This window comes from Perca flavescens, chromosome 8 (genome assembly GCF_004354835.1).
Source record: "Perca flavescens isolate YP-PL-M2 chromosome 8, PFLA_1.0, whole genome shotgun sequence".
Taxonomy (NCBI): Eukaryota; Metazoa; Chordata; class Actinopteri; order Perciformes; family Percidae; genus Perca; species Perca flavescens.
The window spans coordinates 6,982,926-7,008,445 of NC_041338.1; the positions used below are offsets into that span (position 1 = coordinate 6,982,926).

At 38.3% G+C, this 25,520-nt stretch overlaps 1 protein-coding gene across 1 annotated transcript in view; it reads right to left on the minus strand.

Moving 5' to 3' along the window:
* nlrc5 (NLR family, CARD domain containing 5) overlaps window positions 1-20,198 on the minus strand; it is a 57,852-nt gene extending 37,654 nt beyond the window's left edge. The window contains exons 1-7 of the mRNA XM_028585883.1: window positions 19,919-20,198; window positions 18,036-18,385; window positions 15,839-15,928; window positions 13,665-13,850; window positions 11,922-12,076; window positions 6,317-6,448; window positions 1,103-1,418 (exon numbers count right to left, since the gene is read on the minus strand). Of these exons, the coding sequence (XP_028441684.1) occupies window positions 1,103-1,418; window positions 6,317-6,448; window positions 11,922-12,076; window positions 13,665-13,850; window positions 15,839-15,928; window positions 18,036-18,369 (1,213 nt within the window). The 5' untranslated portion in view covers window positions 18,370-18,385; window positions 19,919-20,198. The remainder of the gene's footprint in view (window positions 1-1,102; window positions 1,419-6,316; window positions 6,449-11,921; window positions 12,077-13,664; window positions 13,851-15,838; window positions 15,929-18,035; window positions 18,386-19,918) is intronic.
* Window positions 20,199-25,520: the final 5,322 nt, after the last annotated feature.

The following is a 25,520-nucleotide window of genomic DNA, read 5'->3' on the forward strand; positions in this document are numbered from 1 at the left end:
CTTTTGCTTCATACTTCTTAGTGTAGACGCACTTATGCACTTAAAATAGCAAGACAGAAGTGCGTGATTTTAGACACAGCAAGAGATTTCCTGACTTTTAATTCCTAATATGGTTAAAGTTCCAAAAACACTTGATGCTATACCTCCCATAATGCAACTTAATAATTTGAAGTCTTCCTGATCATCATCACGTGTTATTTTCTTTTTACAGTTTTATACAGTTTTCGCAGCCAACATAGTAGCCACCAGGAAAAGTAGAGTTCATGGAAATTCTCTTTAATGCTACCATGTTTTAAAGGGACTTAGAAATACTATGATAAAGCAAGTTTCTTCAATGCAAAATAAGTGTTGAACAGAAACCAAGTGACCCAAATAACTACAATAACCACTATACCACCAACTATACAACTACATGTAGTATACAGTTACAGAATTAAGCAATAGTAGGTCAAACTAGGTGTGGCACAGTGAAACAGTGATTGGCAACCTTCTGAGGATAAGTGGTTATAGATGATGGATGGATGGATGAATGGATGGATGGACGGACATATGGATGGATGGATAGGCTGATCAACAGAAGACACCCTGCATTTCGCCTCTACAAACCAAACTTAACATTCAAATTACATGAATGACGCATGTTCACGTCATTCACGTTGTGGCATTTGTGTCATTCACGCCGCTCGCCGGAATTTCGCGTCTATTTGGGTCTTTGCATTGACTTTGTATGTAATTGCCCTGCCAAAAACGGCAAAATCGTGGTTAGTGGAAACGCAGCATTAGAGAGCGGAGTCTATTTTAAAATATAATGAAAGTTACATAATGTAACTCCAGAGTCTATGAGTAATAGGCATATTCAGTCCTGTTACCTGTCTGCTTGTTACTGGCCTGCTGGATCTACTGCCTGTCCAGCCTGGTCAAGTCTGCCTTCCTTTGTTTGACTGTGTGTAAGCTACATTTCATAAATACACCACTGAAATCGTCCTGCTGTCTTGACTGTCTGACTTTGGGTCCTTTCCTTGATGACACTCTCCCTCATCCCCTTCGTGACACTATTCAGAATAACAAATATCTCAATGTAAATATAAAAGGATGTTTTTACCTTTAATTTGAAAGAAGTTGTCCACATACTCCTTGATCTCGTGGCAGTCCCACCCTTGCAGCTGCCCAACTTTATCCGATATGCCTTCAAAATCCATGACATCGCGTGCACGACAAGTGACCACCACAGTACATCCTGGAAGAAGATGGCGATTTAACAGCCCTGAGATGAGATCTGCAACAGGCAGAGGCTGTTCTGGGTCAAAAAGCTCTCTCTGCACCTCTTGTCTGGTGAGTTTGCTGTTAAACTCTTCATAGCCATCCAGCACCCAACAGCTTTGCTCTGGATTGGAAAGTAGGTAATCCACAATGGCTCTCTGCTCAGAACACAAGACATGAGGAATGTAAGAATGACAACTGTAATGCATTAGCCCTTTGAACTCTGCAATAGGAAAGGTCAGCCAGTGCCTACATTGGTATATTTGCTTGTTGTGATTTCATTTCTTGTATCTTCAAATGCTTCCTAGCCCTAAAATCAGTACAACCTAAGCTAAGGAAGGTTAGGTAAGTCAATAAACCATAACAATTAATAAAAGTATTAAAATTGTGTCATGAAACAAACAGACGTGTTTTCATCAAATTTTACTAAATAAACACACAAAACATATTGATCCAAAAGATTTGTAAATGTAGAAACATTAACTAAATATTCCTTAACACTCCAGAAGTTAGGTGAACTCCGTACATTTACATTTTTTTTTGATTTACACATTTTTAGGAGCAGAGTGTAAAGGTGGGAGTTCCGTTCTCTAAGGGTTAAAGTACGGTGGCCGACAGGGGCAAACGCCCTGCAACTTAAGAAAACACATGCAAATAGACAAAACACAAGCAAATTAAGAAAACTTCATTAATTTGACAACACGTGCAGCATTCCGCAAACGCGCTGCAAATACACACAACACAACCAAATACATAAACGCCCTGCAAATACACACAACACAACCAAATACACAAACGCGCTGCAAATAAAAAACGATGCAAAAAGAAAAGCACACAAACCCCGAAAACAAATGCAACAAAAAACCTCGCTGCATCCAGATTACACAACGGAAGTTCTCCAGGCCTCTAGAGGGAGCAGCTAAGTGGAACAGCTGGATTTTCGACCCCACGGGGAGAGAGCACTCTGCCTTTTTATTAGAGTCAGGTATGGCTGCATAGTAAAAAGAGAACTCCTGTCTCATGCCCTACCGTCCATAGACTGTATATTAAATTCATATTATTATTATTATTATTATTAATAAAATAATATAATATATTATTAATATACAGTCTATGCTCCCATCTCATGCCCTCCCGGCTGGTGCCGTCCCCGACCTTCGACTTTTCAAAATAAAAGCTTGCGTCTGGTCCGCTCTTCGTACTTTGGTGTTTTGGATGTTTTTGAACTAAACAGTACGGCAATCATGCTAATGAATACTTTTAAGCAGATGTCTTAGTTACAACATCCTAGCTAGCTAGCAAAGCAGTTTTGTGTTTATGTGCGGGCGGGATATATTCAGTTTGATAAATCCCACGGTAAATTGGCTGGTTTACTAAACAGGGAGGGACTACAAATCCTGTCTGTTTTTGTATTTTTTGAATTTCAAGAGCGAATTGCTCCACAATATGAATTCAGATTGATCACTTATTGTGTTGTATAATCACAATATTAGGCTACACTTGAGGAGGCCTATACTTCAGTGATGCGCCTTTCGGACCTCGAAATTAAACCCTCTCATGTAATATGGCTTAAACAAACGTCAACGTTAAACGCTGATGCAGTTTTACATTTGTTATTAGCATGAGTTTAGAGACGTCTCTGCTGATTGAGTATCACCTGTGACCTGAGCCGAGACACACCCACCAAACGAGAGAAAACATATCTCAAACATAGACTTAATATTTACAGTATAGGATCTGCACACCGTTCTGAGATTGAACGTGCTCTCTCTCTCTCTCTCTCTCTCTCTCGCTCTCTCCCTCTCCACGTGGGGTCAAATTTCCAGCTGTTCCACTTAGCTGCTCCCTCTAGATGTCTGGAGAACTTCCATTGTGTAATCTGTTTTTTTTTTGTTGCATTTGTTTTTGGGGTTTGTGTGCTTTTCTTTTTGTATCGTTTTTTATTTGCAGCGTGTTTGTGTATTTGGTTGTGTTGTGTGTATTTGTAGCACGTTTATGTATTTGGTTGTGTTGTGTGTATTTGTAGAGCGTTTATGTATTTTGTTGTGTTGTGTGTATTTGTAGCGCGTTTATGTATTTGGTTGTGTTGTGTGTATTTGTAGCGCGTTTATGTATTTTGTTGTGTTGTGTGTATTTGTAGCGCGTTTATGTATTTGGTTGTGTTGTGTGTATTTGTAGCGCTTTTATGTATTTGGTTGTGTTGTGTGTATTTGTAGCGCGTTTATGTATTTTGTTGTGTTGTGTGTATTTGTAGCGCGTTTATGTATTTGGTTGTGTTGTGTGTATTTGCAGTGCATTTGCTAAATGCTGTGCATGTGTTGTCAAATTAATGAAGTTGGTTTTCTTTTTGCATCGCTTCTTTTTTCGGGTTTTTTCGTGCTTTTCTTTTTGTATCGTTTTTTTATTAGCAGCGTGTTTTTGTATTTGGTTGTGTTGTGTGTATTTGTAGCACGTTTATGTATTTGGTTGTGTTGTGTGTATTTGTAGAGCGTTTATGTATTTTGTTGTGTTGTGTGTATTTGTAGCGCGTTTATGTATTTGGTTGTGTTGTGTGTGTTTTTAATAGCGTTTATGTATTTTGTTGTGTTTGTGTGTATTTTAAGTAGCGTTTATGTATTTGGTTGTGTTGTGTGTATTTGTAGCGCTTTTATGTATTTGGTTGTGTTGTGTGTATTTGTAGCGCGTTTATGTATTTTGTTGTGTTGTGTGTATTTGTAGCGCGTTTATGTATTTGGTTGTGTTGTGTGTATTTGTAGCGCGTTTATGTATTTTGTTGTGTTGTGTGTATTTGTAGCGCGTTTATGTATTTGGTTGTGTTGTGTGTATTTGTAAGCGCTTTTATGTATTTAGTTTGTGTTGTGTGTATTTGTAGCGCGTTTATGTATTTTGTTGTGTTGTGTGTATTTGTAGCGCGTTTATGTATTTGGTTGTGTTGTGTGTATTTGCAGCGCATTTGCTAAATGCTGTGCATGTGTTGTCAAATTAATGAAGTTGGTTTTCTTTTTGCATCGCTTCTTTTTCGGGTTTTTCGTGCTTTTCTTTTGTATCGTTTTTATTTGCAGCGTGTTTTGTATTTGGTTGTGTTGTGTGTATTTGTACACGTTTATGTATTTGGTTGTGTTGTGTGTATTTGTAGCGCGTTTATGTATTTTGTTGTGTTGTGTGTATTTGTAGCGCGTTTATGTATTTGGTTGTGTTGTGTGTATTTGTAGCGCGTTTATGTATTTTGTTGTGTTGTGTGTATTTGTAGCGCGTTTATGTATTTGGTTGTGTTGTGTGTATTTGTAGCGCTTTTATGTATTTGGTTGTGTTGTGTGTATTTGTAGAGCGTTTATGTATTTTGTTGTGTTGTGTGTATTTGTAGCGCGTTTATGTATTTGGTTGTGTTGTGTGTATTTGCAGCGCATTTGCTAAATGCTGTGCATGTGTTGTCAAATTAATGAAGTTGGTTTTCTTTTTGCATCGCTTCTTTTTTCGGGTTTTTTCGTGCTTTTCTTTTTGTATCGTTTTTTTATTAGCAGTGCATGTATGTATTTGGTTGTATTGTGTGTATATGCTGTTGTATTGTGTTGCCGAATGCTGCACATGTGTTGTCAAATTAATTAAGTTGTTTTATTAATTTGCTTGTGTTTTGTCTATTTGCATGTGTTTTCTTAAGTTGCAGGGCGTTTGCCCCTGTTGGCCACCGTATTAAAGACATACACTAGTCGCGATTGCTAGGTTTGCTAGCCTTTCAAAAAATATTCCTAGGAAGCTGACCATCGGTTTAAAATATATCTCACCGGTCATTAGATAAAATCAGAACTGATTGGACTGAAGAACTTGGGATGGAGATACTGAATTTATTATACCAAATCAAAACTGTCCAAAATATACCCAGACATTGATGACAGGTGTGACCGCTGTAATTCTACTTCAGCCGGCATGGTTCATATGTTTTGGACTTGTCCGAAGTTAATAGATTTACATACACAAGCAGATATTCGTTGGTTTTCCAGACAAATTACTGCTTGTGTATGCTTGTGTATGCTTGTGTATGCTTGTGTGGCGTTGGTGGGTGTGTGTATGCGTGTGCGTGGTCAAAAACTGTATGTGCTTCCCGGTTACACCTGAGGAACCAAAGATTGGTTCCTATTTATACCAAGAGCACTAATTGGCTCTTACAGTAAGTGAGGTCTTAATGACCACTAATAAGAGAAACGCGTTTGCTTTTGCCTCCCTGTTGGATCGTAGAGGGATAGTATTGAAGTGGAAATCTCCTAAACCACCGTATGCGTCAGTCTGGCTTAACGACCTGATGCTATTCCTGAAATTAGAAAAAAATAAGTATTTCTCTATTTCTTTTTTTAATTAATTTTTTTTTTTTCTCTCGCTTTTGCTTTGTTGTTAATGGCAGTATGTGGGTGTTGTGGGTGGGATGGGATTGATTTTCAAACGAGAAAACAGAAATCAAGACACTGTAACCAAATGATTAGATCTGTATTGTTTTACCTTTCTTGAATAAAAACATGGTTAAAAAATATATATATATATATATATATATATATATATATATAAATATCTCACTGGTGGGCATGTTCAATGGCAATATTATCAACCCATTATTCTCTAAACTCTCTTTACACAAGTCCTTTGACTGTACTACTAATGGACAACCAATATTATTGACCTTGCTGTATGGTGACTAATTTTATCACTTTGTATTATTATATAAATGTATGTTAATACAAAAAAGCAGTTTTTGGACTTACCTTCCTACTTCTGAGACCAAACCTATGCCCTTGACTGTAGCACTTTACTAGATAACCCCTGTCATTCAATCTGAATAACTTTTCTCTTGCTCTCACTTCTTTTTTTTTTTTTTTTTTTTTTTTTTAACTTTTTTTGCCCCTTATGACCTTCCAATCAACAAGAGAGCAGTCTGAACATTGATTTCTGTAAAGTAGTGTAGCTGTTATGCTAAATGTAATCTGCTGTTTAAAGTACTGCTTTTAAATGTAACATCAGAAAAGTTCTGATTTATGAAGGTGCTGTTGTAGTATTGCTACCTGCATACCTTTTCGTCGTTGCCCCCTTCCAGAGGGAGGTAGTGTCGGAATAGCAGCTCAGACAGGGAGAGAGGGTGGGACAGTACGTTGAGCTGACGAAACTCTTGCAGGACAAACAGGTAGGATGAAGGGATAGGACCCTACATGAAATAAGAGTGAGGGGAATAGAAACAGTGAGATAATAGAATAATCACAAAATGAGAGCATGAAACAAGCAGAGTAGGAACAGTTAAAGGGGAACAGCGTAAGGCTAAATTAACCACATCAAGGAGAATATAGCCAAATCTCCCACTGAAGTGTTGGGGGATGAGATGCATTGTGGGTAATATCAGTGTCAGGTTTTTTATTAAATGGATTTTTTTAAACTCTCAACTTTTTATCCAAACCTTGATTCAAGACAAGTATTGAATATCTCATATTGACTGATGATCTAAAAATAAATAGCTTTAGCCTTAGCCTGAAGTAAGCTTACATTTAAATGTATAAATTACGTTTTGTTTGATCAAAACTTAACACCAGAGGGAACCTTTAAATGTGTTTTAACTGTGACAGAAAGGTTTGGACAGGATTTAGACAGCCTTTAGATGCCTATGACATTACTTGAGGTAATTTAGCAGACTTCACTCAGCTCCGTCTGGAGTCACAAAAGGACTTATACAACTTCTTTTACACATACCCCCCAAGACCTGTAAACCGAGAAGATTTGTGGAGTTCCCCTATAATTGGAAAAGGCAGCTGGCAGTTTGTGCTGGTCCGCGGTTTAGTTACTCAGAAAGCTGTGTCTTAAATAGTTTCTAGGTGACATTTTGTGTCAGCTGACGCAAGAGTTGGATGGCACAAATGCAAATGTGCAAAAACGTAGGTACTTTTGCTATACAACCCAAAGATTAGATTATTATTTTAAAGTTTGGCGCCATTTGAAGAAGACTCCCCTATTGTTTTTGTGTAGCTCATTATTCTATTTCTTCTTAACAATAATAAAAACAATCAAAATAATTAAAGCTGCAAACAGCGATAAATGGGCCCTCGCCCCTTCGAGACATTATTTTCTGGGTAAAGACACTGGAAATGATGCACTGCAAATTGTGTAACATTTCTTCCATCCAATATGTTGCGCTAGGAAAGTTAATGGAAGCCAATTGGAAAATTGTCCAAAATGATGGGAGCAACTTTGTCCAAATTAAGGCCTTCCATGTATTAGAGGGGCATTATGGTGCCAGCTAAACATGCATCAACCTAATCAATGTATAGTCTCGCAATGCTCACAGATTTTGATGTGTGCACCAACTTTCAAGGGTTTAAAAAATGCATTCAAAAGCTAAAAATAGTTTGTTGGGCTATAGAATGACATCACCTTTGACCTTAGGGTGACTCTACCCAAGGTATTAAGTTTCGGTGTCATCCCAAAGCTCATTGCTTTTTCATTTTCTCGCTAAGCCGGTTGTCTACCATCTGTGGTAGCATTAGCATTAGCTTTAGTTGGAATTGTTACAATGCTCGCCGCTTGTAGCTTTGCGATTTTGATCGGAGTTGCGGACTTTTTCGCCCTCCAAAGGCTGCGGCAGAGCTGTCCCTCTTCAGGGAAGGGGACGGACGTATTCGCCGTTCGTCTTCAGGCGAACGGCGGACCATTCAGGCGAACGCTCCGGACCCACTCGCAACTTCTACACTTGGTAAGATTGTTTCGTTTGTGTTGACATTGTGTCAGTGAAGGTAGCGTGTTCACTTCCTTCTCCTGTGTACAATTATTTGTTTCACTGCGGCTGGTGCTTTCGCTGTGCGGAGTGAAGTTAATGACATTATCTGATAGCTATGTGGCCTTAATTACTAAGTTACCAGTGTGACGTGTCGTGGTAGTCTCTCGTATCTAATAAACGTATAACCTTGATCACTACCGTGAGCGTGTTCGCTCTGTGTAACTAATTACTATAACTACAAACAGTGAGAGAAACAGTGAGAGAATATAATAATCACAAAATGAGAGCATGAAACAAACAGAGTAGGAACAGTTAAAGGGGAACAGCGTAAGGCTAAATTAACCACATCAAGCAGAACATAGCCAAATCTCCCACTGAAGTGTTGGGGGATGAGATGCATTGTGGGTAATATCAGTGTCCGATTTTTTTATTAAATGCTTTTTTTTTAAACACTCAACTTTTTATCCAAACTTTGATCCAAGACAAGTAGTGAATATCTCATAGTGACTGCTGAGAATTTCAAGGGCTGAAAAAATGCATTCAAAGGCTAAAAATAATTAGTGGGGCTATAGAATGACATCACCTTTGACCTTGGGAGGACTCTACCCAAGGTATTAAGTTCCGGTGTCATCCCAAAGCTCATTGCTTTTTCATTTTCTCGCTAAGCCGGTAGTCTACCATCTGTGGTAGCATTAGCATTAGCTTTAGTTGGAATTGTTACAATGCTCGCCGCTTGTAGCCTTGCGATTTCGATCAGAGTTGTGGCCGAGCTGTCCCTCTTCAGGGAAGGGGACGGACGTATTCGCCGTTCGGCTTCAGGCGAACGGCGGACCATTCAGGCGAACGCTCCGGACCCACTAGCAACTTCTACGCTTGGTAAGATTGTTTCGTTTGTGTTGACATTGTGTCAGTGAAGGTAGTGTGTTCGCTTCCTTCTCCTGTGTACAACTGTTTGTTTCACTGTGGCAGATATCATGATATTCTTGACAAAATACTTTGATATCGATATTGCGGCGATATTCTAGGGTTGACAATTGGTGCTTTAACAAAATATCTTTACACTTAAATTTTAGATAAATAATCATCAGTCATGGCAAATAATAGAACAGCTAGAACAGTCTGGTAAGTTCAAAAAAGTACATCACTTTACTGTAATGCAGCCTTTAAAACCAGGAAAAGACAACACTTATGTCATATAACGATATCCAAAATCAAAGATGATATCTAGTCTCATATCACAATATCGATATAGTATCGATATATTGGTGCTTTAATAAAATATCTTTACACTTAGATTTTAGATAAATATTCATCAGTCATGTGGACACAATGTCTAAGTCTGTTGAGTTCAAAAAAGTGGACAAAACCAGGAAAAGACAACACATGTCATATCACGATATTACGATATCCAAAATGTAAGATGATATCTAGTCTCATATCAAAATATCGATATAGTATCGATATATTGCCCAGCCCTAACTGTAACCACTGTACTGTACCGTGTCTCAGTAACCCAGTGAGGTACGGTGGCTGGGGATAGACATTACGAGTAAAGCCGCATTTCTGTATGGCGCTCCTAGAGCCACGGCAAAACATTTCAACAACCACTTTCACGTATTGTTCACTACGGCTGGACACTTTCGCTGTGCTATGTGACGTTTATACCTTGAATGATAACGTGTAACTCCATCACTGACGTGAGCGTATTCGCTATGTGTTAATGTTTACGGTAGCTGTATTGATTACCAGTGTAACTATTCACCTACACGTCATATTGTGTCAGTGACGGCAGGGTGCTCGCTTCCCTCTCCTGTATACAATTGTTTGTTTCGCTACGGCTGGGCGCTTTCGCTGCATGTGCTGAGTGACGTTAATGAACGTGTAACATCGTCAGAGCGTGTTCGCTCTGTGTTAATAATTACTGCAACTGTATTCACCAGTTTAAACACATTGTGTCGGTGAAGGGAGTGTGTTCGCTTCCCTCTCCTGTTATAATTATTTGTTTCACCGCGGCTGGTGCTTTCGCTGTGCGGAGTGAAGTTAATGACATTATCTGATAGCCATGTGGCCTCAATTACTAACGTGGGCGTGTTCGCTTGCTGTTAGTGTTTACAGTGGCTGTGTTACTTACCAGTGTGACGTGTCGTGGTAGTGAGTGTTTTCGCTCCCCTCTCCTGTATACACTTGTTTGTTTCACTGTGGCTGAGCGCTTTCGCTATGCTGAGTGGCGTTTATGACCTTATCTAATAAAGGTCAGTGTTTCCTTTAGGATTTTTTTTTTAGCAGTGGGGGCAGGTCCGTCCAAACAACAGACAGGTGACATTTTTGTTGGAGCTGTTCGTTTAATAGTCGACTCGGACGAAAGAGAAGAAGAAGGCCAAGTCTAGCGGGCTGTCTGCTAAGGTAGACTTGCTGACCGCTGACCCGGACCAGATGAAGTCTCTCCTTCTGGCCCTCCGTTCCGGTGCTGGTACAGTGAATGCTTAGCCTAGAAATCTAGACGCACCCTAGTGGCAGCAAATTTATTTTGCAGCCAGGGGGGGTCTAGGCACTCTCCATTGACTTGCGAGCTGGAAAAACCAAATTTTGGTCAGGCCTATCACATTGTGTATAGAGTCGGTGGGCGGGGCTTATGGCTGCTGCTGCTGGGAACAGTGGTCTTCTGGAAGACTCGGAGCTAAGCTTTTCTTTGAGGAAAGAATAAAGAACGGCACTGAAATCATTCTTAAAAAAGGAAGATGTGTTCGGAGTTTCTCTGACCGGAGACAGCAAAAGTTTAAAGTTTAATCTATCAACTAGCTTCGCTACCTTCTTCGTTGCTCTGCCTGGTTGTAGCGCTATCTTATTACGTGCAGAGGGGAATATGAAAGACAACCGCTTATCCCGCCCCCCTTGAGCTCCGTCAATGGTGAGTTCCCAGACCCAACATCTGGATGTGGGGCTGGCTTGTCAGGCTAGTGAATGCTAGCTCCTCCCAATCCACCCGCTGCTGAGCTTATGGCTGAGGAGGATATGGTTTCCTTGGCAGCTTCTGCCACTCGCTTTAATGTATATGCGCAGGGTGGGAAATTCACCTTTTTGCCAAAGTGGCTGGTGGATGCCCAATTTTACCAGCCACTTATATTTTTTACCAGCCACTTTTTCCAGAATTCAAATTTATAAAAGAAAGTGCACTAGCATATTTTGAATTGCTTTAATAAATCATTTTTTATTATTAATACATATATTATTATTTTTAATTTATTTATTATATTATTATATATATCCTGGCCTGGGACATACGGTTTGATAAAGGACTTATTGGACTTTAACTTAACATTGATATTACAATAACGAGTGTAGCTGGCCTCAATTTAGGTCATCCTGTACGTCTCATCTCCGGTTTTTCCTGCATCCACCGTGTGTATGTGTGTGTGTGTGTGTGTGTGTGTGTGGGTGTCAGTCACGGGGTAGAACTGAGCAGCAGAGAGCCGACAGGATTAAAACGGCAGCAGCTTTCAACATCGTTACAGTCTACATTGATGTTAAAATGTATACAGGTTGGCAGGACGGTCTGAAATGTTTGCACGGTCTTTCGCTGTATGTTTTGTCAATGCGCCACTTGTTCGAAAAGTACCTTCTCTTCTTTACTTACGCTCTCAACAGTTTGTACATCCATAGCTACTGCTGACTCCGCGGCGGGCCTCTTAACACCGGGGATATGTCGCCGTTTTGGGCGCTATATAGCTTGCTGGCCACATCCAAGCCCAATCACTGCAGAACTTTACAACAATTTTCGCAAGGTCTGACAAGACAGCATCCCCACTGCCTCAAAATGCCCTGACAACAATCCAACAGATTTACACAGAGCATCCTTGATAATGATGAAATATTTATTTTAAAAAACTATTGAATGATGAGAAAAATGTAAACTTACTAGTCCATGTGCCCACTGCTGTCCTAAACAAGACATCAGCAGAGTTTTTCCTGATCCAGCCTGGCCAACGAGAACTGTCACCTTCCCTGCACATCCCTGGAGGAAGGTCTCCAATGTCACTCTGGAATCCATGTACCCATAATCCCCATCAGGTTCTAAATTTGGTGAAAAACATGTTTAGTTATTATAGAGCAGTCTTTAATCGAGTAGGATAATGTTGTGTCTGTATTGTCATGGTTGTGGTTTTTCAGTTGTAGTTTTAGTGTGTTAATTTATTCCCTGTTTGCTTGTTTCCTTGTCATTTGTTCACTGTTTTGCTGAATTCTGTTGTTTTTTCCCAGTACCATTCTTGTTCATGTTTTCATGCTTCAGTTCCTGTTTTATTTTGTAGTCTCTGTTTGTCCTGTGTATAATTTTGGTTTGCCTACCTCTGTTTGGATTTATGGACTTCAGGATTAACGTTACCCTGGATTTTTACTGTTTAAATAAATTCTACACCTGAATCTGCCCTGTGGTGTCCCCAGAATTTTGCTACGCATGCGTCTTGAGTGACCACTTGTGATCGGATCTCACTTCCCAGCTCTATTTCCAAATAAACATGTACATCCTTTTCATTTGCATATACAAAACTACATAGTTTAATGAAAAATCATTGTTATTGTTGTGTTGTGTGTAAATTTCAGTTGTTACTCTCTCATAAATCATACATTATTTAGCGTATTACAGGAATATGCAATGACTAATGAAAGAGCGCTGCCTGCAGTCTTTGTCTGTGTGCTGAAGGGCGTACTTTTCTTGTGTAATAAGTTCTGAAATAAGGTTATTTGGCTGCCGATGCCAGGCAACCGCGGCGCACAACTGGGGGATAAGAGAATGCAGACGGGTGTTCGATCTCTGCAGAGCACCAGAACAAAAACCCTGACAGCATGATAATAACATCCAAAACACAATATTTACTCTCAGTGGTTTCTGTGACATGAGAAATACTTTTTTTTTAAATACTAATTATAAAAAAATACAAAAATGGCTAAAATACACAGAGCTACCTATAGCTCCTCACAGGGCCTATGACAAAGCTGTACCATAGGAGAACCAGTTTTTTTCACCCTTTCAAAGTCAGTTTTTTTCACCAAATTAAAGTAACCTATATTTTGTTCAGGGTGCGATTTGCCGGGGGGGATACATAGGATTTCCCCCTTTCTGATCTACATACCCCTGCATCTGCTGAATTATTTTGTATCCCTGGTGGGGACAAAATGTATCCCCCTCCTCAAAGTGATCAATGCTACTTCACCAATAGCCTAAACAGGGGACTGTGAGCCAGGTATAGGCACCGCCAGATGACGGTCCTTTAGAGGCCGTGTTTTTTTTTTAGGAAAACGATCGTGGTTTGGATTAAAACGCTCCCGAGGAACGAACAAGCGTTTCATGGGTGAAAGTATTTTCGTTTTTGTCGCATAGTGAACTCCGCTCTCCGGCTTGAAAGCACTGTGTTTTATGTTGCCACCACGTTGTGCTATTTCACTTTGAGATTATTTTCCATTGGATGTTGTGCATTGCCGAGTGGCATTATATCCATGGTATTGGAAGGGGGATTTAATTCTTGCATGTTTTGTTTTGTTGTGCATGATCAAAAAACATCCCACCCTCTGCTTTTCTCACAAATCACACCCTGATTATATTTATATTTTAAATTCAGCAGATTCCTGATATAGAATGAGAGGAAAAGGAAGTCACGCTAACCTGGTGTTCTGCCCCCTTTGTCTGCTGATCCAGGGGTTTGATCAGGTCTGTCCCTGCCTCTGTTCGCTGTTCTTAGTCTGACCCACACATTCTCAGGCTGGACCTCCCTCACCAGGTGCTCACTGAGTCGCTCCCACCTCCTCTGCAGTAAACGCATCACTGCAGCGATGTACTGCGCCCAGTGATCTGTGGGTAGAATACATTATAAAACACATTATTTGTAGAGGGCAGTATTTGTGGGCAGCACAGGGCCAGAAGGTTCCTTATTTTTTTATATTTAATTGCAGTTTCAACAGACAATTTCATGTTCATATGTAAAACACACACACACACACATGTATTTTAGAACACTCAACATTCAAGATACAACATTTAGAAAATTCACAGTACAAGAACCAGATTATTTGGTTCGAAAAGGTCTGTGTGTCTGTCAAATAAAATGATTCATGGAATCCAAAACACTCCTTAACTACAAAAAAACTAAATCAGGTGCTGTACATTTACAGTTCATGCAGAGAGAGTTGGCTCTTGGTCATTCAAGTAGCTGGTTTTGGTTCAGCACATCTGAACATGAGAACTGGTTAGGGCTGGTTGGTTAATTAACTGGTTAAGTTAATATAATTATTCATGGTTTCTTCCATGTAAATAATGACATTTGTGATTTAGTGTCTCTTTCTCTGGACCTGCCAGCACACCCCATATACTTTACATTGAAATGTCAAACACAGAAAAAGGGATTTTCTCTGAAAACTTTTTTACAAATATTAAATCTTTAAAAGTTCAAAGTTTGCATTACAAAAATGAAAACTAATGGGTTTTGATATGTCAGGTTTGCTGTTTTACAGCCACAGTTAAAGGACACTGTATTTAGGGGAAATTCTTTTTTGCATGTAGAAGAGTTTTTGGTAACACTCTACATGAATTATCATGAGTTCATGAATGACTTAATTCATGAAAAAACATGGATTCACTCATGTAGTACTCCATGAACTATCAGTAGTGTACAAAGATTAATAGTATCTCATGCATGACATAATGCAGGAACGTATTCTTAATTAACGCATCAATTAAGGTATTCCCATCATCATGATTTCTGATTTAATAACAATGTTTATGTCTTCTTCATTTGTAAATCTAAGTGACAGGCTAAACATCCTGAATTGTAGTGTTGTAATCATGATTAACTAAGCATTATTTATGGATTACTTCATCATGTTTGTGGCCCTTCAAAAAAAGTGCTGACCTGGTCCATCTTTAACATTGATAAAAAGGATATGAATAATGGTGGCATAAAACTAAATGTATTAGGATATAAAGGAGTGAGTTGGCAAAATGATACTGAAGTCACTAAATTTACACGTAATAAATTATACTGTAGATGCATTCTTATAGTTGCTTTATTCACATAACAACATAAGGCACCTAAACAGTAATGCCTGAGAACAATGCTCACCCAAGTAAGATATTTATGAATTTAACTTTTTACTAACTTTTAAGTGTCTGTACACCTGAAATTTCTTGATGAAGTACAAATTAATGATTTCATTTGTATTTGTAATTTTTCAAAAAATATGATGTCTAAATAGACAGAAGGGCTGACTTTATTTGAGGGGTCACGAATCGTATTTATCAATGTTAAAGATGGACCAGGTCCACACTTTATTGGAAGGGCCACAAACATGATGAAGTAATGAGGAAGTAATCTTTAGTTAATCGTGATTACAACACTTCAATTCAAGTTTTTCAGGTCAATTTAACTACTGATATACCAATGAGGAACACATAAACATCATTAATAAATCAGAAATCATGATGATTGAAATACCTTAACAGATGCATTAATAAACCTATTGTTCCTGCATTAAGTCATGCATGAGATACTTATAATCTGTGTACATTACTGATAGTTCATGAAGTACTACATGAATGAATTCATGCTTTTTCATGCATGAATTCATGATAATTCATGTGCCCTTATTATAAATGGTTACCATTTTTTTATTACAGTACTGCAATTGGCAGTAGGACCTACTGGCAGCAATGCTGAATCTGCCACACTGTATGCAGTTCTCTTAAAAAATCCATTGGCTTTAACCAGTAAATGGCCATTTGCTATGTTAGTTTATACAGTAGCTGCAATGTAACAAGGTTGAAGCATTATGTATATGTTCTACCAATACGTGGCCGTTTGATGAGCTGCTGCTCTGAAGGCGGTGATGATGACTTCCCATCTGTTCCACAGGGACTGGAATTTTCGGAAACATCTAAAGTATAGAAAAACACATACAAGCCATAAAATACATACAAAAATACACTATGAAATATCCAAAAGAATAACCTTGAAATCCAAAAGAATAATGCTATCAAGAATTTTGTATATGTTGCATACTATTTTTAGGCTTTGACTTTAACTTTCTTTCTAAATAATTTAGAGATGGGAAAAAAAAGAATCAAAGGAAATGCCAGGGATTCCCAAAGTGAAACAAAAGTCATAAGATTTACTGATGATATGTTGACCGTTGCTGCTTCCCCCCACGGCTGCCTTTTACTTTCACTTTTCCACTTCAGTTTGTCAATAAGGCTATTTTTACTTGGGTTGGGTGCTTTACTATAAACAAAATAAAGATAATGAAATCCTTAGTAAAAAAAACAACCTAAAAAACAGACCACTCGATCACTTGCCATACATTGCATTTCATTTGTGTATTTCAATCTTCCAGGTGAGCCAGCTTTCATTTTGAGAGCAGCTTGGGGTGTGCTCAATATGCAAATACATAACAGCAGAACAAAGTCAAATGTGTAGTGGAGAAGTAGGTAGCATACAATCATTGGATGTATGGCAAGATGTGCATGCAAGAACATGGAGACCTGTAGACATTACATATATACACATAGACACACACAATCATATATATATATATATATATATATATATATATATATATATATATATATATATATATATATATATATATATATATATATTTTGTCTGCAGCATTTTGCTGGTATGAGTAAGTAAGTCCAAATATTAAGTTTTTCCACTCCACACTGTGTGTGCCCAATTGAGCAATAAACCATTTGGGGTTCAGCGGTAGTACTGTTCTGAAGTCACAGTTTAATCATAGCACACTACTTATGCAGTTTTTAGTAATTGTAGGTTGGCCAACTGTGGTAACCACAAATGAGATTACCATATTCAACTCAAATGAGCAACCATGCACATACACGATACAGTGGATTATATATTCGAAAAGCAAAAGTAAACAGAATAGGCCAAAGATTTCTGTTCAAATTGGTTACACATACATTTTATTCTGATAAGGATCTTTTTCGTTTATTGTGAAAAAAAGACTCTGCTGAACTGCAGCACCGGTGAATTATTTAATTACACAATGGTGCAATGCGAAGGTGCTTTCCATAACACACTTTCGTTTTAACACACAGAGAGAAATGCAGCCCCAATTCATTTCCTGTTCTGTAATTTTTGATAAATGAACATTTAATACACATACATATTAAATGTATTATATTTTACATGAATTTCTGCCTTGAACTGACTGTCTCCTTGCTTGGTAACATAATGCTTATTTGTGGCTTTTGGCGTATCATTTTACGCCGTGTACAGTAGTTGCACTGGGCTATCAACTGTAAACACATCTGATTCAACCAGGCCCAAAGTGCAACTGTGGAAGTGAGGCAGCTGTGGTAGTGGATGGGTTGCAAAACACAAGACTTTCAAGCGTGGGAGTGGAGTTCGCGTCCCGGAACAAGTTAAGGTTAAAACACAAGACTTTCAAGCGTGGAAGCAGAGTTTGGGTCCCAGAACAAGTTGAGGTTAAAACACAAGACTTTCCCCCAGGAAACGGTTGTTCTGATCCTGGAAGTACATATCTATCTGTACTTTTTGTTAAGTGAGTGTAAACTAAAATGTTGAGCTGTTAAACATTATACCTGATAAACTTCAGCATGTAAGCATTGTAACTGTGAGCATGTTAGCTTACAGTGTAGATGCGTCTAGACACGCTCAGAGAGCCGCAAGCATGGCTGATTTTATTCTGTCTGTAAATATTAAAATGGCACTCTGTAATTTAAATACAGGCTACTTAGTATAATTTCAATGTATGTAAGGTATACAACTCTTTATATCTCTATAGATATATAGTATATGTAGATGTAAATTACAATGTATACTTATTTATATATGCTGCTAAGCTAAATGGATCGCTGCCAAACCAAATTTGGTTGTGTTTAACATGCAATGACAATAAAGCATCTTATTATTCTCACATTGAAATATATTAGCAATCAGTACAAAATATAAATAAGATTATCATCTCATGTCAACATTCATAGCATTATTTCATACTCACTATTTGCATATCCAGCCACTGACATAAGCCTCGACTCCAGGCGCATGGGGATGCCCTCACATAAGATACACATGCTCTGAAGGAAGTTGCAGCAATCTGCATGGTTGGCCACCCTGAAGTACTCCAACATGACTTTGATATGTTCGGTTACTGCTGCTGCAGAACAGCTACTAGGGTCCATGTTGATGTTCCGACGAGCATCACTAGGCATTATTTGGCACAACTTTATTAGGATTGCGGGTGACTGACTGCTTAGGACTTCGAACAGTTCTGAGGATTCCTGAGCCAAGACGGAGTTCACATTTAGGTTGTCAGGGTCAGCCTCCTCATCCATGGTCAGACTCCATCAGCTGTAGGGGTGGGGGGAAAAAATCCATTCACGTATGTATCGTGGCGATTTTTAAAATTGATTATTTTCCCCAGAAACAATATTTTATTTTTTATTTATTTTTTACCAATGATTCACCGATATATATCATGTTTATGGATTCGTTTTTAGAAATGTCTCATGATATAATGTCTCTAGTAGTGTATTATTTAACTTTTGTTGTTGTTAAACAAGGAAATGAAAATTTGCTCTACTCAATACTATCGAATCGCAATACTTCTAAAATCGCAATTAACGAAAATCGCAATTCAAATCAAATTGGCACCCATGTATCGTGAAAGAATCGAATCGGGACAAAAGCATATCATCCCAGCCCTAATCAGCTAATAAACAAACAAGTAAACATGAAAACAAGTGAAAACATATAGCCTATACATTCACAACTAATCTCATCCATCAAAGACAGCTTTAACTGACGGAAATAATACAACAGAACTAAGTAACACCTTTTGTAAATTAATGGGGAGCCACCTACATTTTTTGTGTTCCAATTAGTCACTTCACACACTTACACCTTAGAGGGCTATAGTCCTAATGAGCACCAACATCATTATAATCATCACGCAGAAAGCCAGTTTATAAAGTGGATGCAGAGAAGTAGAGGCCTTTTCATATGCAGTAATTTGAAATAGTGCTGCTCTTTTGTTAATTTAAAATTTCTTGATGGAACCTCTAACAGCTTGTTTTTAATGGACATGTTGGCTTTCATTTATAACACTAAAACGTTTCACGCACGGGATGTGGTTGGTTTAAAAATGTACATCAACTTTCCAATATTGTATAATAACGGAAGAGGATTAGGGCAACATGTGAACATTTTATTTCAGTTTAAACTCAGAATTCTGAGTTTTAAGAAGATTAAAGTCAAAATCATGACTTTAAACTCAGAATTCTGACTTCATTCTCAGAAGTTTAAACTCAGAACTGAAATAACATTTTCACATGTGGCCCTAATCATCTTCCGTAAATATTTCCTTGGTGCTTTGTGCTATAGTTTGAGAAATGAAAAAGAGAGATATAGGCTGCTATTGACGCATTGTGTAAATTCAAATTTGGGTATATTCGGTGAATTATTAATGAGAAACAGACAACTGAGATAGTTGTGCTTTATGGAAAAATCCTATTTTCATGACAGACATGTGACAAAAAGGCTGATTTTGTTTGTTTTTAAATGTGGATAACTCATGCGCACGAGCTATACTTCCATTACTTTTGTTTTGGACGGCCATTAGGCTTCTCATGCCTTCAGTGTAAAGGACTTGTCCCAAGAAAAACACATAACGTCAGTAAGTGCGCTTTTATTGCTGATATCCTCAGCTTGTCCTGAAATAACGTATAGCCGAGGTCATTTAAGGTAACGAGCAACGCAGTGAGTTTTTTTTATCTTCTGCCCTACAGTACAGACACAGATACAGGTAGACCTACAGGTTGCATTAAACGGTGCAGTTCATATTCGTTTAAAATTTAGCTAAAAGTGATAAATATAAGCACTCACCAACAACTATTGTCGTAGACTGCGTCTCACTGCAGCCAGGGTTTCTATTATTTTAAAACGAAACCAAGGGCAGATTATTGTTTTGGTTTCGTTTTTGCGCCGATTCAGTTCCGATTCAGTTAATTGTGCCAAGACAGTCATGGAAGGAGACCGACAGGTGCGGCGGAGGGATAGGTGGCGTGCCTGTTTAATTAACTACAAAGCTAGTAAAGTAGCCTATTTCAATGAGAATTGTGGGATTATGGTGGGGAGCGACATTTCGTTAGGACACGTGCGTCAGGTGGGGCGCCTGGATAGCTCAACTGGCAGAGCGTGCGCCCCATGCATAAAGGCTCAGTCTTTGTCGCAGCGCATTTGCTGCATGTCGTCCTCCCTCTCTCTCTCTCCCCTTCCACATCTTCAGCTAGCCTACATAATAAAGTCCCCAAAAAATCTTTAAAAAAAGAAATGTTTTGCATCCCTGCCATTATGGAATGTCGTTTTATTCAATATTAAATGAATGAATAAATACATAAATTAATTAATAAATGCATATATACATGAATAAAAAAATAAAAATGCCTTTGAAATACATTATGAAATAAATAAATAATAAATAATTAAATATATGTAAATATTCTGGCTGTAATTATTCATAAGTCCACTTTTATTTATTTCAAGAGACTTTTATTTAATAAATCCACATTTATTTATTTCCCTCTATTTATTTCCAGTTCTTATATGCAAATCAGGGGGCGTGGTTATCTCTTACATTCAATACTGCAAAAAAATTGAGAGTGCGGACATAATGGAAGACATAATGGATTAATGTTTTAATCACTGCAGGTTGACACAACATTAGCTGAGGCGTTGTTAAGTGAGCTAGCGGGAAATCGACTGCTCTAATTCACATAAAACTGAACATTTCCATTGATGGTGAAGTGAGAACGAGAAGCCCGAGCGCCGACAGCAGCGAAGGCCCTATTGAAACTGAAGGAATTCTTCCTCTGGCAAATTAATCGCCTTTTTGAGGGGCTTAACATACTCAAAAACTCACCAAAATTGTGCCCCCCTACAAAGTTCAGCCCCTTCAGTACCTTTAACATAGACTAATGAAACTTGGTAAACATATGTATCATGTCAAGACGTACAGAAAAGCTCATTGGAGCCATACCCTGAACCCAACAGGAAGTCCGCCATTTTTAATTGAATGTTCGAAATTAGTGCAATTTTGGCCATTTCCACATGTAGTACTTTAACAAACTCCTCCTAGAGATTTCATCCGATCAACTTCAAATTTGGTCTGTGCCATCTTAAGACATTAGAGATGAAAAGTTATTAAAAGAAAAACTTTTCGTCATAGGGCATGGCTGTGGCGGGGCGGCCATTTTGTGCATTTTGCCATCGAAACAGGAAGTGGGTGTAACTTGAGTGTACATTGTCCAATTGGCTTGAAACTTTTCAGGATTCATAAGTGTCCAACCCTGAGGACAACTAAAGGCTGATATTTACTTAAAGTAGGCCTAAAAGTCAAGGTGCTATACTTCAACGAACTCCTCCTAGGGATTTCATCCGATCAACTTCAAATTCGGTCTGTGTCATCTAAAGACCTTAACGATGAAAAGTTATTAAAAGCAAAACTTTCTATCCAACGATGTGGACGTGGCGTGGCGGCCATTTTGAGTATTTATCGATGAACGAAGAAGTTGTTGTAACTTTAGTGTACATTGTCTAATTTGGCCAAAATGTCTTTACAAGGGTCCAGGCCTGAGGACATTTATCCCCTTAACGCCGACTGTCGCTAATTTGCATCAAACCTCTTCCATTCCGACTGCAGGCGAGATAGCGTGTGTATTCCCCCCAATGCCGGTTTGTTTACATGCGATACATACCTAGGAACCTTTTGCATGCACTGGTTTCTCGTAGGACCGGTCGGAGTGGGAGATACATCCGGTTCACGGAAGCGAAATTAACCCTAACCCTACCCCTAAACCTAATCCTACCCCTAAACCTAACCCTACCCCTAACCCTAAAGAAACTACTGTCAATGTTAGGGAGTAGGAGAGTGTTTTCTTTCTTGCCGTTGTCAAGATCCATGTATTTGTCATTTACAGTTTAGAAGTTCTAACAACTTTGTGACATGAATGAAATCTACGATGTGTTTTATTAATTTTACCATTTTGTAAAGAATTTTACCATAATGCCTGTTGTCGCTAATTTGCATCATACCTAAATTTATATCTATTCCATATGCTATAGACAAATTAACAATCTCAACTTAATTTAGCATCAGCTTGGAGCCAGAAACACACATAATATTTTGTTTATATAATTGTGAATAAATTCAGGCGTCAAGGGTTTAAAGGCTAAAATTGACTTTTGGTCATAGCGTCCCCTGCTGGCAACAGGAAATAAGTCTTATATCAAACATCATCTGATTTACAAACTTATAATGTGTGGTCTACGTGTGATACTGAGCCGCCCCATATACTTTAACCACACCCACTTACACAGACCATGCCCCCTTTCATAACATTTGAACCGTTTAAATTAGAGTCTTGTGTGAGGTGTCATTGAACTCAGCAGAGAGTTCCTTCTTCATAGGTGATGGTTTTGCCCGCCCCCATGCGTAAGCCACGCCCCCTTTCATAACATTGGAACCGTTTAAGGTAGACCCTTGTGTGAGGTATCATTGAACTCAGCAGAGAGTTCCTTCTTCATTGTTGATGGTTTGGCCTGCCCCCTATGCTTAAACCACGCCCCCTTTCATAACTGGTGACCCGTTTAAGGTAGAGTCTTATGTGAGGTATCAATGAACTCTGCAGAGACTTCCTTTTTTATTGGTAAAGGTTTAGCCCGCCCCCTATGCTTTGGCCATGCCCCCTTTCACAGCTAATGAACTGTATGACGTAGAGTCTTGTGTGAGGTATTATTGAACTCAGCAGTGAATTCCCTTTTCATTGGTGACAATTTGCAGTGTCTGAGTGCCACGCAAATGCACAGTTGCGAGGTTTGGTGTCCGCCAGTAACCCCGACGCGAGGGCCCGTCCAATGCTGCTTGCAGCTTTAATTCATCTTATTTCCTTCTTGCACAGCCACTGCAGTTGACACACCTGTAAACACATTGTTATATAAAATAAACAATAAATACAGAAGCGTCCACATAAATAGTCCCAACGAAGTCCCATTCACTTCACCATCAACGGAAATGTTCAGTTTAATGTGAATCAGAGCAGTCGATTGCCCACTAGCTCCCTTAACAACGCCTCAGCTAATGTTGTGTCAACCCGCAGTAATTACTGTATTATAAATGTTTTTGCCCACCATAGCCTACTCTTTAGCTCAATAAGTAAGTTAACTCACCTAAGGCCTTCCATTATGTCTGAATGTGAGAGATAGCCACGCCCCCTGATTTGCATATAAGAACTGGAAATAGAGAGGGAAATCAATAAATGTGGCATTAGGAAATAAAAGTCCACGGAAATAAATAAATGTGGATTTATGAAATAAAAGTGTCTTGAAATAAATAAATGTGGACCATGAAATAAGCTAAACTTTAAATGTATTTAAATAATTAAAAATATTTAACTAATTGATTCATTTATATATGAATATTTACATTTATTTAATTATTTATGTATTTATTGCCTCATTTATTTATTTCATGATATAAAAGGCATATTTATTTATTTATTCATGTATTTATTAATTTATTTATGTATTTATTAATTTATTTAATACTGAATGAAATGGCATTCCATACTTATGCCTGCCAAAAATTGCATCCACCTCACAGGCAGCAAGGACACTGCTACTGAGTCTAATAAAACATTGATGACTCTAAACGTTTTAAAATTATAGACTTCAGTTTATTCAGGCTATCTTCACTGATGAACATGACAAAGAAGATGATATCGTTTTTAAACAGTGCTTTGCCTTAAAAATCATTAGTTTCCCTTGAGTATGAAATTATCGGCAGGGATGCAAAACTTAGCACAACACCGGTTCAGCTCTTACAAAGCGACAGAGGTTCATTTTGATTACATGAAACAAGTAAAAAAGTGTCGCAAACTGTGGCTCTGAGTTTCACAGAAGGCAATCATGTGAACAAGGCTCAGATGACATTGATTCCTACGGTGTTTAGGTTCAGAAGGTGGCTGAGAGATGTGTGCAAGTTACATCCTGCATTTGAATCATGTTTAATTTACTATACTGTCAATGTTTTTTTTTACCGGTATAACTGTTAAGTATGCCATTAAATTCATTACTTACAGCTAGGTTCAAAAACGTATGGGTATAACGGGCATACACATGTCCAAGCACTGGTTGGCAATCTGCCATGTCTTGTAGCGTTTCACTGAAGAGCCCCATCCACTCCGGATCCACTACAGCACGTGTAGGAGACTCGGGTTATGGCTCAAATTGTGCCACTAATCAGTTTGACATTATCCACCCATATTAATACATACTGCCCTTCTGTGAGCTGTCCCTTTTTTATGTTTTTTTTTTTGTGTGAACATAAATATGTTAAACCATGAATGGTAAAAGTGTTTCCACATCACTCTGGTACTGTAACTAGTCAGCAGACTGGCTTTTTTCAGAAGCTTCAACAACTGCCTTGTGCTTCAAATGTCTGCCCCCACAACACCAGGCATCCTCTGACCTCTCTTCCTTTACAGGACTTTGACACATACATGTATCTAATTACATTGAGTTGGCGCAATGCAGCACACAAAATGTTAGGCGAGGTATTAAAAGAACCCGTAAAAACAAATAAACATCAAGATTATTACAAAATTGATTGATCCATGGGCTTGCTCTCAGCGCTGGCCGAGCGTTGTACAAGATGAGCAGATAAAACATCTGTTTGGTTTTTTGCCCCTTTTTTTTTGAAACAAGTAGGAGCCACCACATATTTTAATTAATTAGCAAATTTTGTTAGTCAAGACTGGGTTATTAAAAGGTCACTTGTTTGAATGCAGTAATTATTTCCATAATCATCATGTTTGGTGAGCATAAATTATGATGAAAACAATATAGTAGCTTTGATAATTTTTTTTCTTTCAAAGTAGCCTAAATAGCATGGCTCTGACATATGACCAAGTGAGGTAAACTCTGGAAGGGGGAGTGCCTTGCTGTGAGACATCAATCAGCTGTGTGCTCACTGCAACCGCCTTGGTGGGCAAACAGTCATCTGAACATCAAATAATCTTAAACATTTAATGAAAAACAGGACTAAGAAGCATTGTAGGAGCCCATACTTGAAACATTTTAATCATTGTTTGAAACCGTGTGTGTGTGAGATGTTATTACACTAAATATTTAGTGAACATCCTATTTTCACTGTACAGTACCTTACACTTGATGTGACCTAACTATTTCACTGATTTGTTTCTCTCTTGTCTAACATGCAGTACAGTAGCTTGTGTAAATTGTACATTTGGGTGAAAATTAAATTTTGAAAATTAAATAAAAAATTATATCTGCATATCAATAGTCCACTAAAAGACAATGTGTGACATCCAGGGCAAATCTCAAAGCTTGGTAAGATTTTCTGGTAACACTTACTGTACAGTATGTGTCCTAATGTCTAAAGCCATATTGCGTTTTGGTCAAAGCATTC